The sequence below is a fragment of the Anguilla rostrata genome, chromosome 2 (assembly GCF_018555375.3).
Source record: "Anguilla rostrata isolate EN2019 chromosome 2, ASM1855537v3, whole genome shotgun sequence".
Classification (NCBI taxonomy): domain Eukaryota; kingdom Metazoa; phylum Chordata; class Actinopteri; order Anguilliformes; family Anguillidae; genus Anguilla; species Anguilla rostrata.
In genome coordinates this window covers 18,493,853-18,508,829 of record NC_057934.1, presented here as the reverse complement: position 1 = coordinate 18,508,829, position 14,977 = coordinate 18,493,853, and the positions used below count along the sequence as shown (strand labels likewise).

At 43.6% G+C, this 14,977-nt stretch overlaps 1 protein-coding gene across 2 annotated transcripts in view; it reads right to left on the bottom strand.

Annotated features, from left to right (window-relative positions):
• LOC135247489 (PH and SEC7 domain-containing protein 1-like) overlaps positions 1–14,977 on the bottom strand; it is a 63,773-nt gene that overhangs the window by 30,819 nt on the left and 17,977 nt on the right. Inside the window, exons 5-10 of one of the 2 annotated variants that reach the window (XM_064320983.1) lie at positions 14,267–14,692; positions 8,753–8,944; positions 8,267–8,347; positions 7,639–7,751; positions 5,995–6,053; positions 4,880–4,969 (exon numbers count right to left, since the gene is read on the bottom strand). In XM_064320983.1, the coding sequence (XP_064177053.1) occupies positions 4,880–4,969; positions 5,995–6,053; positions 7,639–7,751; positions 8,267–8,347; positions 8,753–8,944; positions 14,267–14,692 (961 nt within the window). Of the gene's footprint in view, positions 1–4,879; positions 4,970–5,994; positions 6,054–7,638; positions 7,752–8,266; positions 8,348–8,752; positions 8,945–11,509; positions 12,155–14,266; positions 14,693–14,977 lie in introns of those variants that run through there. The other variant, XM_064320984.1, reaches the window with a different exon arrangement.

Sequence of the window (14,977 nt, the reverse complement as noted above, 5' to 3'; positions counted from 1 at the left end):
ACACAGGTGATTCATGGCACATAGTGAGTGGCAAGTTGAGGACCAGAAAGTGGGTCCATCTACTGCAAGGCTGTGGTCTTGCTCTCTGTGGAGTCAAAACTAACTGGGACCATTCAGTTTTGCTCAGGTAGCACATCGTCCATGCAGGCTGATGTCTCCAACACGTTTGCAGCAGGCAGTAAACCAAAAATCATCATTTCAAAAATCCCCACCCAAAAGTGCATTTCCAGTGAGGCTGGTAAGAGGTATTCAGCTCAGAGGGAAGAAAGGAAATGATTTCAGTGCTTCCTTCACCCTTTGGCTCCTTCAGTAGTGAGACGGACCAGGGTGCAGAGGCTAGCTCTGACTGCACAGTGCTACTGACGTAAGCAGCGAGTCCTGTACTCATCTCATTCAAATACGACCCTACTCTAACTGCGCTCTCTCTCTCTCTCTCTCTCTCTCTCTCTCTCTCTCTCTCTCTCTCTCTCACACACACACACACACACTCCATCTTCTGAAGACCTCTGGCGGACTAATGGAAAATGCAGCTACAGGGGGTACACTTACTCCAGACAAGCAGGAGCACAAGAGGTCAGGATAAGCTGCGTAAAGTGAACACCCCCCAGAGAAAGACTTCTGAGCAGACACAAAATAACTCCTTTCACAAAAAGATAACAAATGTTACAACAGTCTGGTTTCTTTATTTCACTTCACAATTGATATACATACATACAACAAACATACATACATACACATACATACAGTATACATACATACATGCATACAGTACATACATACATGCATACATACTGTACATACATACATACATGCATACATACATACATACATAAATACCAAAATACAGCTGAGGTATTCTGATCTACACTCCTAGAACCCACTCAGCCAATCATCTACAAAACCTCTGTACACTCGGTTCACTGGCCATATGATCAGACACCTACATAAACACACACGTCGGCAGAGCTGTAGCACACACATGCACACATGCACACACACACACACACACACACACTCACACACACTCACACACACACACACACACACACACGCACACCTACACACACATGCACACGCTCGCATGCACACACATACATACACCACGTACAAGCACACACACACACACACTCACACACACACACACAAACACACACACACAAATATGCAATTACACACAGGCACAAAGACACATGAGGGGGCATAAAAATCAGACTGCACACACAGTTGAACTCATACAGAGATGCTCCTGATGCTTGGTTGACTTAATAAAATAAAAGTCAACACCCATTTATTGCCAACCACAGCAGGACCTTCCTAATTTGTATGCTTGGTCGTGCAATTCTGAACATCTCTAAGCCAAATCTCTAATGTAACTATATGGATTCATGCTATCACTGAATCATGTGCAGAACATGCTAAATGTCACAAAGATGTGCCTTTTGTCTTCATATGCATAACGAACAAACATTCTGCACACTGTGGTTTATTTTCCTCTGAAGATTTATAACATCCACGCAAAGACAAGGAATTTTTCATTTTCAGAATGACAAAATGTGCAGAATATAACTGAGAATCAGTAAATTGACAAATATCACTTCAATTTCTGTAGATATATTCAATATATTGTATATTATATGCATATAGTACATAATGCACATTTATTCATATATAATATACCATTCAATTCTATTTAAAAAATGCATTTTAGCACACCATATTTTTAAAAACATGTACTGTAAAATATATTCACCAATGCATGCAAAAAACGACATATACTATGTAGGTGGACATAATCTACAAATTGGCAGTGCATGCTGCGTACTTACATATATGTATGTTGAAATAAACATTCTTTGTGTGTGTGTGTGTGTGTGTGTGTTTGTGTGTATACACTTCTTGCAGCTCCACAACCGACATGATATAAATTGTATGCAGTAACGGACCCAATATTTGGGTCAAGGTATACATATTTTCCTTGTGGTAATTATTAGCACTGTAAATAAATACTCACTTGTGAAACACAATTTTTATTTTATGCAACGTTACTGATTGTTGTCTCTTTTACTTTGTCACTGTCCTGCTCATAAAGCATGCATCTAAATTCAATTTGTATTGAAAGAGATAAAGAGGAGAGAGAGAGAGAGAGAGGAGAGAGAGAGAGAGAGAGGGGGAGAGAGAGAGAGAGAGGGGGGGAGAGAGAGAGACTGCTCTTGATGAAGGCACAGAGAGAGAGAACAGCAGGTTCCATTGTGCTATGACTACTTTACTGAAAGTGCCTGCAGGATAAATAGGCAGAGATTCCTGGGAGCAGCAGCACAGTTAGATAAAGCAGTCGCCGTTTAACTGGTGGATTACCAGAGAAGTGAGAAAGAGAGGAAGAAGGGAGAAAAAGACGAGGGCAGGGGGTGGGGGTGGGGGGGGTGTGAGAATGACAAAGAAAGCGGGAAACGGCTGAAAAAGCAAATGGAGAGATAACAAAAAGGATGATAAACGAGTGGGAAGTGACGAGAGTATTGTACAAAATGGGCGGAAGGAGAGAGAGAAGGTGAGAGTGGGAGGTGAAAATCTTTAGAGGCGCCATGCGAGGGACAGAAAAAAGAATGGGTGCCTGGAGGGAGGAGGGGGAGGGAGAGAGAGAGAGCGAGAGGGAGATAAAGAGAGAGAGGCAGAGGTGAGAATGCTTTAAAATATCCTTCATGCGCTATTATCCATCCATCCATCCATCCATCCATCTATCTATCTATCCATTTTCTAAACCGCTTACTCCTTGTCGCGGTCTCGGAGCTGGAGCCTATCCCAGCAGACATCGGGAGAAAGGCAGGAATACACCCCAGACAGGACCTCAATCATTCGCAGAGCCCACACAACACATTCCTACCCCCAGGATGATTTCAACTGTCCAGTTAACCTAACCTGCATGCCTTTGGACTGTGGGAGTTAAGAGGAGAGCTACTATAGAGGAAACCCACACAAAGGCCCTGACCGAGATTCGAATGTGCTACCGTCGTGCTGTGAGGCAACAGTCCTACGCACTGCTCCTCCATGCTGCCATATTATTATTATTATTATTATTATTATTATTAATAATAATAATTTATATTTTTGTGCAAATAAAATGCCAACCCTAGGCTAAAGGGCTCATTCTAAAGTTCTCAGTACAGCCTAATCCCACAGTTAAGCAGTAGGCTGATGATATCTGCATATGTTAAGTAATGAGAATTATACAGCAACGTCGATGAGTTCTCTGAGCATGCACCGACAGGACCGGTCATAATCCTTCTGCTCTTTACAAGGCAGAGGTACACGCACACTTTAAGAACTCGCTGGATTACCCTCCACAAAAGAGAAAGCCCAAAGTGCCCCAACTCAGATCACATGTGATGGAAAACCGTTGGATTTAAATATTACTATAAATGTGCCTCTGTTTCTTTAAAGGTACAAAGTATGAAGAGCTCTAGTATATGCAGCTGAGGGAACAGCACCACCTACTGGTCTGCCAGTGCCACAGGGTCTCTTGTTTATCCCTGGAAAGCAGTCCAAAAGCTGCTGGGGCCAAGGCCTGCTTGGCTGCAGTGGTGTGAGCAAAGTCACAGAGGGACAGCTGTGCCCGCCAGCTGGCATTGCATTCCGGTAACCATACTGGGCACAGCAATGCATGCCAGCACAAACCATTCAGCTGTAACTGACACACAGATAAACGGACACACACACACACACTCGCAAAAGCACATACTCGCACAAAAGCACATACGGGCACACAAACACAAGCCCACGCAAACATACAGACACACCCCTTACACACACACAAAACGCACATACTCGTGCACGCGCACAATCACAAATACTCCCAGGCATACAAACGCAAACCCGCACAAACATAGAGACACACATAATTCACATACTTGCACACATACAATCACAAACACACACACACAGGCACACAAACCGACACAATCGCAAAGACACACAAACCCACCCGAACACAGACACACACAACCACACACAGTACAAGTGCACATACACACACACAGACATTCGGGTTTTTTTATGAAACACTAGCAGCTCCCCATAGCTGATCTCGCTTTGATCAAACCAGAAGGCACAGCTCCTCTGCAGCACGACTGCACATTACAGTTGCCGAAATCGAATCAACAAGCAGCGTGAAGTTTATCGGGGGAGAGTGTGAGCCGCACCACAGCGGTGCACCTGCAATCAGGTGGAATATGCCATTAGTATCCAAGAGCTCAGAAGAGATTAACTGAGAGGGAAATTACAGCCTGTAACAAAAGCCCAGAGAGACGCTCCGCATCGTAATTTCTGAAACTCAGTCAATGATTAATCAACACGCAATGATGAGTAAGAATCACATTAGTGTGGCCTGCTGGGTGGCTCATCCTGTTAAAGCACAGTTCTTGAGTGTGGATACGCCCCATTGCAGCACATTACTTCAATATGACTGCCTAGGAAAGGGGAGGGATTTTAGTACACATTTCATCATGCACCTGAGGCTCCCTCCGGCCAATCAGGCAGCAACAGCCTATCGGCACAAGCTACACATGACGTTTCCTGTTCAGGCCAGTGTCTGTGCATGATTAAAATGTGGACTGCAGAGTGAACAGAAGCAGCTGCTGGCTGGACGTCATGGGTTTCAGAGCAGAGCATGTGTGTGTGTGTGTGTGTGTGTGTGTCTGTGTGTGTGTGTGTGTGTGTGTGTGTGTGTGTGTGTGGCTATGTGTGTGCGTGCGTTCGTGTGTGTATCTGTTTGTATGTGTGTGCATGTGTGTGTTAGAGTGTGCGCATGCACGTTTGTGTGTCTGTAAATTCATGTATGTGTCTTAGTATGTTTGTGAATGTGTGTGTGTGTGTGTGGCTGGCTCACCTTGAGGAGATCCTTAGGGTACTCCTGCCCATCATTCAGCCCTTCCAGGTTCCCAATGAACTGCAGGCAGGACATCCTCTTGCCAGTGTTCTGGTGGGGGGAGCCCAGAGGGTCACCAGCACTGCACCTCCAGTTTACCCCATACCCGCTCCTTCCGTTCCCATCCCACAGCAGCCATAGTTCAGGTCCAGGCTTCCCAATCCTGTTCCTGGAGATCCACCATCCTGTAGGTTTTCTTTCCAACCCTAACAAGGCACACCTCATTCAACAGCTCGACATCTCGTTGAGCTGCTAATTAGTAGGGTGTGCCAAATTAGGGTTGAAATGAAAACCTACACGAGGGTAGATCTCCAGGAATAGGATTGGGCACCCCATTTGTACCCTCTCACTGTTGTGTGGGCATACTTTCTCCAGGCAAAAAACGTTCAGCATGTACCGTTCAACTTGTACTGTTCACATGGAATGATGCTGGATTCCACACCCAGATCCAATCCAACTCCAGTCCTCAAGGGCCGGGTTTTCCATCTGACCAGCTGCTCAACATCTCAATTAATCATCTACCTTCCATCACATCTTACTGAGCGCCTGAGAATGCCCTAGATTTTTGCACTGAAGAAAGGGGGGAAAGAGGGGGGACCCATAGTCCTTCACATGCATGAGTTTTAATGGGGATACTGGATTTATGTCTGCACAACCAACAGTGTGAGCCTTGACTGAGCCCAGAGACTGCATCCAGGCCCGGCCACAGATTTGTTAGAGGCTAATTTTCCCTACCGTCTACCACAGCAGCACATCTAGGGTCAGTTGCATCGTGCTCAGCTGCAGTTTAAACCCCTAAATCACAGTACCGCATTGCAACTGGAACAGCTATCAAAATCTGCAAATTAGGGATTCGTCATTCGTAATTGACTGGTATTGGTTTGTTGTTGGTTGTTTTCATAATTTAACTGTATGTTACGTCTAGAAATGACAGTTCCCTTTGTGGTATTAGTCCTCGCTGCCCCATTTTGTAGCATGATGCATGACTAGAACGCTTCCTGTCTGATTAAGCATCTCATCCCTCACCCCCCCACCCCCCCGCCACCCCTCTAGATCTCTCCCTTTTAGACACTCACACGCCCATGAAGATCAGTGTTGAGCAGCATCAGGGCACAGGTCAGGGTGTGGACACTGTCTGAAAACAAAATAAAGAGATAAAAAGAGCAATAAATATCTAAATAAATATAGAAAATGGCCATGAAACAAAAATGTGCATCTTCAGGAATTTTAACTACCTTCAAAAAAGTATTTTATTCTATACTGTCAGAAATTGGCAATTAATAATGCCACCTCTCACAATAAACAACAATGCTGTCTGGTAGTGCTAGTGCACAATTATGCCTGCTTCAATCAAGCATTGGTGAAATGTGGAAGTTTCATTATGAAAATAATGTATTAAAATTGGTTTATTTCAAATGCTTTGCACTATAAAAAGACATTCCACAAAAATATACCAGTCAAAACCTGGTGCCAGTTCTTTCACCATCAAAACCCATTTTAATGTTTGAAAGGGAAGCAAAGAGCCCATTAAATCATAATTCCTGTAGCAAGCACCCAGAATTCTCTCATGTTGAACTCTAGTGAGAAAAGAAACACTAAAGCAATCAGGTTAAATCTAAGAGAATATATTTCAATGAAACATTACATAATTGAGAGTTAATATTCAAAAAGGCCAAACGTGGCAGTATAACAAAATTTGAAAATGTAAATTCCTGAGTTTCCTCAGTAATAGGCTAGCCCACTCTGCAAGCTAACTGCTCCTAAACAGACTATACAATTATGTCTGCACAGACAGAAGCAAAAGCTCTGATGAATGCTAACCAAATATAGACTCAATTACCACAGTCTGGCCTCTAAGACAGGCAAACACAGGAAACCGTGGCAGCTGAGATTAGAGATCATTAGCTGCCCACTACATGACAGCTTGTCAAAGCCTGACGCTCGTTAAGGGACTTGGTCGCACAGAGGGAAATGAATCCACCCAAAATCAGCTCTAAATCATTTATACAGCTCACAGTAACACTGCTACCATCAATAAGGGAAGAGTCCATGTGAAGACAAAAGTATTTTGTTACTAGGAGGTCAAACAAAACATTATTTGCAGTACATCAAATTAGCCCTGTATTTGCTATTTGCTAACAGAATAGAAAATGTCGGATAATGACGAAATCGAATTGAAATTGGAAATTGGCAGTCGTGGAGGCAGAGCTAATATGAAAGGGCTGGAATGGGGGGTCGCAGTATGTGATCCAAATGGGGTCATATTACCTCTGAGCACAGTACTTAACACATATTGCTACGGTAAATATCCAGCTATATAAATGGATCATGTGTAGAGCCATAAGCTGTTTAAACCCCCATTGGATAAGGTCATTCCCCAAGCAAATGCACGATGCAATGTAATACCGTAAGAGGATCATATGGAAAATCCCATTTCCACTTAAAGGAAACAAAACAACTGATCCTCCATCAGAATATATAATGTTATGGGTCTATTGAGTGGTGTGGAAAAAAGTAGCTGAAGTGAGAAACACGTTAGTGTTTAGCAATGATAAATATATGTATAAATGATTGAAAATACAAATCACCTTCTCTCTACCATTCTTTCTCCTTCCTCTATCACATGTATGCACGCACGCACATATGCACACACGCACATACGCACGCACGCACATGCGCACGCACACACACACACAGACACACACACGGCACCCTCTCACCTTCAGACAGGGTGCAGCTGGGGTTGCAGTAGATGTACCTTCGGGAGAAGTGAGCCAGCACACGCTCTCGCTCCTGTGTCTCCCCCATCAGGGCAAACTCACTCAGGAAGGCCCTGAAACAGAGAGGGGACAGGGAGGGAGGGAGGCAGGGATGAAGAGTTCACTCTCACTGAACAAAACACACCCAAAGACCCTGAAACAGGGAGGGGACAGGGAGGGAGGGAGGCAGGGATGAAGAGTTCACTCTCACTGAACAAAACACACCCAAAGACCCTGAAACAGGGAGAGTGATCACTTCCGCTCCATCCAAAACGTGGTTCTTCACATATTTTTGTGCCCTCCACTGGGCAAGCTAGGTATAATCCTATGCTTGCCTACCACCAGAGGGCACTGAGTAGGAATACGACTCAATGGCAGTCCAACCACAGAATAATCATTCCTAGATTTAAAGTGCTATGATTCGAATGAGCTAAAAAGTTGAGAAAAAAATGAAATAAATTATACACATGCATAGACTTCGCCAGAAACCCAACCTTGTTTTGGATGCAAAAAAAAAAAAACCAGGATAAATGTTTTTTTTATGTCGTGCCTCAAAAGATGAGCCATGACACTGTGTTTAAACACTGACCGCAGCGCCCGGTCCAGGGTCATGCCCGTGAAGCTGAAGAAGCGCAGGTACTCCTCGGCAACCATGCGGCTGAAGTCATTGCTGGAAGCAGAACAGCACAGGCAGGGAGAAAGACGGCGTCAGTTTTTGACCACGCCCCCCATTTACAAAGCCACTCCCGCCACTCGATCGCCTGCTAATCAGCTCAGGCATCTCCAGCAGGGGAAAACAGCAGAGGCCCAGACAGAGATTCCTTAGAGTGTGTCCATCATCAAATCAAGAAATCCATATTCTGTTTCATTTACACCATCACAGAACCATTACTTTTATCAGGGTCCCTCCCAGGACACTGCTAACAGGGAGATGGGAAGGGCATTGCCATTAGAAACTAGGTCAGGCTTTAAGGGGGGCATCAGTACAGGCCTGTGCATGAGTAGAGATAGAATACTGTGTGCTGAGAGGCAGAACAGATTTGGGGGGGGGGGGGAATGGTATCAGAGTCCTCACTTCCTGCTCAGCTGTTTGGCCACGTCGGACTTCCTGAACCCGTCCCGGGTGAAGAGGCGTTTGGCCAATCGTTTAGCGGCTTCCAGGTCAGCCTTGCTGCCATTGGTCAGGGTGTCAGTGCTCCCCAGGCCCAGCAGCTCGCTGAGGTCCCGATCCAGGTCAGAGTCCACCGCTGCACGGGGGGGCCTCTCTCTGAGGGAGGGGGGAAGACAAGGACAGAGAATATGCAACATTATTATTATTATTATTTTATTATTATTATTATTAAAAAGCTGGCATAGTTTAAAATGTATTTTCTTTGTTTTACCTTGGGAAAACACATCTTTGAATTTGAATTTTAGAGGGAGGGGGATTTACTTTTCACAGTATTTTAGTATTAAACTCTGATGAAATGCTTCTGTATGTTTTTATTTGTTTACTTTTTTATTTAGTTAGTTAGCTAACTAGCTAGCTAGTTAGTTCATTTTTGGTAAACAATGTTTCCTTCCCCTTTTCTCTCCCCCAGTTTGGCAGGCCCAGTTGCAACTGTAGGCCTGACCCATCAGTGCAACATTCAGGAGGGTCACACGCGCGCTCGCACGCCCTCTCAAAGCTTTGCAGTCTGCTGCTGGCTTCTCTCTGCCCTGCAGTCCACCAGCTCAGGACAAACAGAAGCTGACTAAACAAAGGAGTCTCTATCTAGCAATGAGTTGAGAGAGAGATGACACAATGAGAGCCAAAGTTCCTCTAAAAACGCATTTAAAATCTACTTATTACAGTCACGTGCATCATTATCATAATAACAGCATTTAAGTTTGTGTGTTCATATTGGTAAATAAGAAAATTAGGGGATAGATTTACTAAGGATAGTTAGACAGTTAGATATATAATTAGCCCCAGGATGCATCACTTCATTTCCATTTATGGAGGTATTTACTAGCTACTAAGTATGCGGATAGTAAATCACAATTATTCACTGATATACACATCTTTTCTTTTTTTTCTTTTTTTTTGCGGTACTAAATTTGGAACTCCTCAAACGAAAATACACACACATGGGAAATGTGAACATTAGCAGACACCACATGTCGCAGTTCCACAGGCGGTAAAAGCTCAGCTGTGCTTTAAAACTTAATAAATCTGTTCGGTCTATAGGACACTAATGTATACTCCTTATTAATGTGCTGTTTAATAGTCCACATTTTGGCAGTGTATTCATAATGTATGCCACAGCAGAACAACACAATGCATAAACAGAGTCATGTCTTAAAAAATCAATACTTTCTCAGTGGTTTTTTAAAATGCTGTTTTTCTTTTTCTCCGCAATTTCAAAACAAAATCTTATATACAGTGCTGCCTGTAAGTATTTGGACAGTGGCACAATTTTTGTTGGTTTTGGTTCTGTACTCCAGCACATTGGATTTGAAATGAAACAATGAATATGAGGTTAATGTGCAGACTATCAGCTCTAACCTGAGGGCTTTCACATCCATAATGGGTGATCCGTGCAGGAATTACAGCCTTACATACCATATCATCGCTGCTTATCACATCATTATTCTTGTATTGAGATGATTAGCGTACTGATTTGTAGTGCCATTACTGTGATTTGTTATCTTTTAAGGAGTTGGGACTATAAACTAATTATAGCCTTTCCTTATTTCCTTATTGTGGACAGCCTTGGGGTGTTCAAGACCAAGCATGGCCACAGTGTTGGATGCTCTTTAGACTAGCCAAAGCTATTCAATACACTGGATGACCCATTTATCACACATGATTACATTCCTATGGCAAACATTTACAGTAATGAAACAATCTTCTGCTCCAGCCCACAGCACATTAAAGACTTCCACCAACAGCAGGTGCTCTGCCTGACTCAATAAATAGCTCAATAAATCGATAATGAAAACACACTCAGGCAAAAACACCAGGAGGGGCCCAATGCTGGACAAAGCCTCATAATTTCCATATTGACAGATGTACATTTCCTGCGCAAACAAGACATTCGCCCAGCTACTAGGTGTGGGGATCGGAATTAAGGGGAGACACCACAGGTGAAAAGGATCATTTCGGCTGGATAGATGCATTTTAAAATATTATGATATTTAGCATCTACAACTACCGTAGTCTCATATAATACCAGAAACAATTATCAGAACAACTTCAAATAGTTCATTTAGATGTGTTTATACCAGACGCATCAAGTATAACGAAGGACAAAATGAGCTTTAACAGCCATTTTCTCTAAATTACGTATTTCCTGAACAAAACTAAAGACATAGCTACCAAATTTAACATGGTGCTTCTTAACCAAAATAGCAGGTAATTTACAGAAGCTTGTCTTGGCATATACAGTACATGGGGTTATTTTGAATATTCATCAATAAAACAAAATTTAGAAAAAAACCCTCTGTTAATTACCAGCTCCTGAGTTATTCATTACATCGAAAAAGAAAAATTAACCACTGAGAAGAAAACGAATATATGACTAAGTAACTAATATGCAAATGTAACAAATATGCAAAGTTTTAACTTGTATTATTCATGAGATAATTTGCATATGATCCTACGAAAATATAAGTCATAATACAAAAAATGTTTGCATTTGTGTCCACATTAAAAACATAAAATGTGATTAATTGTTTTCCCTACTCATCTGTGGTACCTCCCCTTAACACTTTTATACCATGTTTCCAGTAACATTGTCCCATCCACAGATCCCCTTCAAGGACACAGAGAAGCATCAAAAATGGGGTAGGGAGGGGAGCTGAGACTCACCTGCGTCTGGAGTGGTGTAGGGGGCTGGGCCTGTCCTCTACGGCCACGCCCTGCCAGCTCCTCATGGAGCTCGCCCTACCCCTGCCCCTCCCCCTCCCCACGCAGTCGCCACCTTTCAGTGTGGTCATGCCGTCAGACTCCCACAGGCCTCAGTCTGCATCCTACCTGCCTCCCCCATCGCCATGGTGACTCCAGCAGGCCCTATCTCCTGAGTTCTCCTGAGTCTGTCGGTCTGTCCGTTCTTCAGTATGTCAGTCCCTACCCCTGTCAGCCTATGAGTCAGCGAGTCCTTCAGTCAGCCGATATTTCAGTTCTTCAGTCGTGTTGACTCTCGCGCTCAGCTCGCATCCACTTCCTCACCAACTCAACACAGCGTCCCAGTGCTTTCTCTTCTGTTCCCTCCTCTTTCTTTCTCCCTGGGGCATTTTCTTTCCCCCTCTCTTTCTCTCTCTCTACTCATCTCTCAAAACCTGGCATCAGAGATTTCCTGTTCAAATCCCTCACGCTCTTTTCCTCCGTGCTGCTCCCACTCTTCATCTCACCCTCTCTCTCTTTCTCACACAGTTCATTTGAGTTTGAATATTCTTTATTGGAAAAACAACACAAAACTATTAATAATTCATTAGGATGAATGTTAAAAGTATCAGTAGTAACCTAAAAGAAAACTAAACAAAATAAAATTACTAAAATTAAATAATGTAAATTAAATTGGTAATTAGCAATATCGACAATTCTGACACATTCTGTTTACTCTCTGTCTCATTAAGTAGCTACTCCTTCTATCAGAACACCCCATCAGGAAGAATCCACCAATGAGAAGCAGGAATGCTGCTTGACTTGTTCAAAACTTGTCCAGAATAACAAATAAAAATGTAATTACCAGGTTTATGTTTTGTTTTTTTGGTAGGGGAGAGCGTTGATTTTTTTCTTTTCTTATTTCTTTTTTTTTTTGGTAGGGGGGAGTGTCTTTTGTGAGCATGACAGTTGAGCTGAGCAAGGTCAGAGTGACATGCACGTTCTGTCTAATTAAACTGCTGTCACAATGCAGTTCAGTGGCTGTGTGTGAATTAACAACTGCCTTCTCCACTCCAGCCAATAATAGCTGAAATAATTAGTTACTTCCTCATGGTACTGAGCGAAAAAGAACACAATGAACCTCTATAATTATTGCAAAAGGAGGTAGGGTGGAGGATTAGAGTACACTCCTACTTCATCTTAAAACTTTCATCACCACAAAGTTATTGATAGTTCTCAAAAACATCTAAAATATGCTTCGGTACTTCAGGCTGTGATTTTGATGTTACAGTTTCTCTGGATCTCACAGGATTACAGTGCTCCATGAGAATGGAAACTTATCTGTGTTTTTTGAGGCTGTCTGAAGTCTTCCATGTACTTCAGTGTGCTTCTGGTCTGGCGATAATCCTGCTCCTGCTGTTCTAATCTGCAGTCAAATGGACAGGCAGCTCACAGAACCCACGGCCCATTCACTGCTTGTCCTTTTCTTTCTATTTTAAAACCCTTCAAGTCGCACAATATATTAGGAAGTCACATCAGCTGTTCCCCGGAGACCAAGAAAGGCTGGCTGGACTCCACCACTGAACCAGCTTCACCAGAAAAAAGGAGCCAAGCGGTTGCAGTAGGAGGCAAACACACACACACACGTGCCCACACATGCAAGCACAAACACAGAAACATAAACACACATAGACACACACACACACACATATATATATACAGTTACACACACATACCGACTTACATCCATGCAAAAAACATACATGCATAAGCAAATGCACAAACACACTCCTGCCATCACAATCTCCTCTTTCAGCTAAGAGCAGTTCTTTGGAAAAGAATAAAGGATCGCATTCCACCACAAAACTATGGCCCTTTATTGCCATCTAGTGGTAAAATTTTGTGAATGAAGGTCTAAAAGTGTCAGAATGTAGCAGAATGTATGATAATACATTTTATGTGAATCCAGAAAATACAAACACATAAAAGAAACAGGCAGTACTTATCAGAATATTCCAAAATTACTACTAGTTTTATTTATGCTGGAGCACAATGTGCACAACGTTCTGGAAATTGCCTTAATCAGTGTGGTGGACCGAGTCAAGTGAGAGTGACATGGTGCATTCAAGCATTAATAAAAATGCTCTCTGTCTTGCTTCACATCCGTTCTTCCATATTCACATTAAATTAAGGCATTGTATTTATTCTTCAGACCTGAGAGATGTATAATATGACCCAGGACAGGAAAAGCATCACTGATATGACTAGTTATTATCTTCTTATGTCTAAAGTGTAAACACTGGACCAGCAACATATGAGAAAAGTGTCTCCCCTAATCAAGGGCTATCATAAATCTATTTTCTGGATGTTGGGAGGGAATAATTTAAGCAGAAACCCTTATCCAGAGCAACTTACAAATGTGCAGAGGAATAAACAAGGGTGCTGCGGGGTCATCTGAGTGAAACTGTGCTAATATATGCAAGTAAAGGAAGCACTGAATTGTTGTAACCACAAAATCACAAGGCTTCAATATCAAGGACACGACCCCCTCAAAAGAATGTGGGGATATGCCTATGCCCTTGATATCAAAATGAACAGAACGAGGTGGAAACTCAGAGAGTGTGGAGAGTCTAATGGTGAGAGCATTTGTGCAGCTTGTGCTGTTGAAACTCTTTGTCAGTGTGATGTCATTACTATTTCTCATGGCATTTCGGGGACAGGTGGGTCAGAGGGGGCACTGACCTGGGAGAGAGGGTGCTGTACCACCCCCAGGAGGGCGTGTCCTCGGAGCAGGTACTCAGCCGCTCGCTAGACGGGGCGCGGGTGGCGTCGGAGTCCAGCGCGGCGAGGGTGTCCACCGAGCCGCTGGGGGTCTCCCTGCGGGCCAGCGGGGCGAAGCTGAGCCCCACGATCTCCCGGGCGCTCTGGTAGGTCTGGCACTGCACCTCGGGGGTGAGGGTGGGCAGGTCGAAGGTTAGGATGGACTGGCCGCTGGAGGTCAGCAGGTCCTCGCTGTCCAGGCTGCAGTAGGACGTGCCCTTGGCGCGGTGCGACTCCATGATGCTCTCAAAATGGCGGCTGAAGGAGTCCTCCGCGGCCAGCCGGGGGCCCGACACCAGGATGGGGGACTTGAGGGCGGGGTAGCCACGGAGGAACCCGTCTAAAGGCCTGCAGAGAGGGAGGAGTCAGAGGCAATAGTTGAATTTCCACAACAGTGATAAATGTAAGGTCAGCAAGTGCAAATCGGTGCTCTTGCTTTTCCACAGCCACTTCTGGGTTTGGACAGTGATTCATTTATACCTTCTCAGTACCCCAAACCTGCATATTTGGCCCTTCTAATCCACATGGTTCTTATCAGGCCAATCAGTGTAATGGTGTCAAAGGAGGGTTTATAACAGTAAGCTTGTTATCAGTTATCAAAACACAAAAGTTAACAGTCATCATATGGAAAGT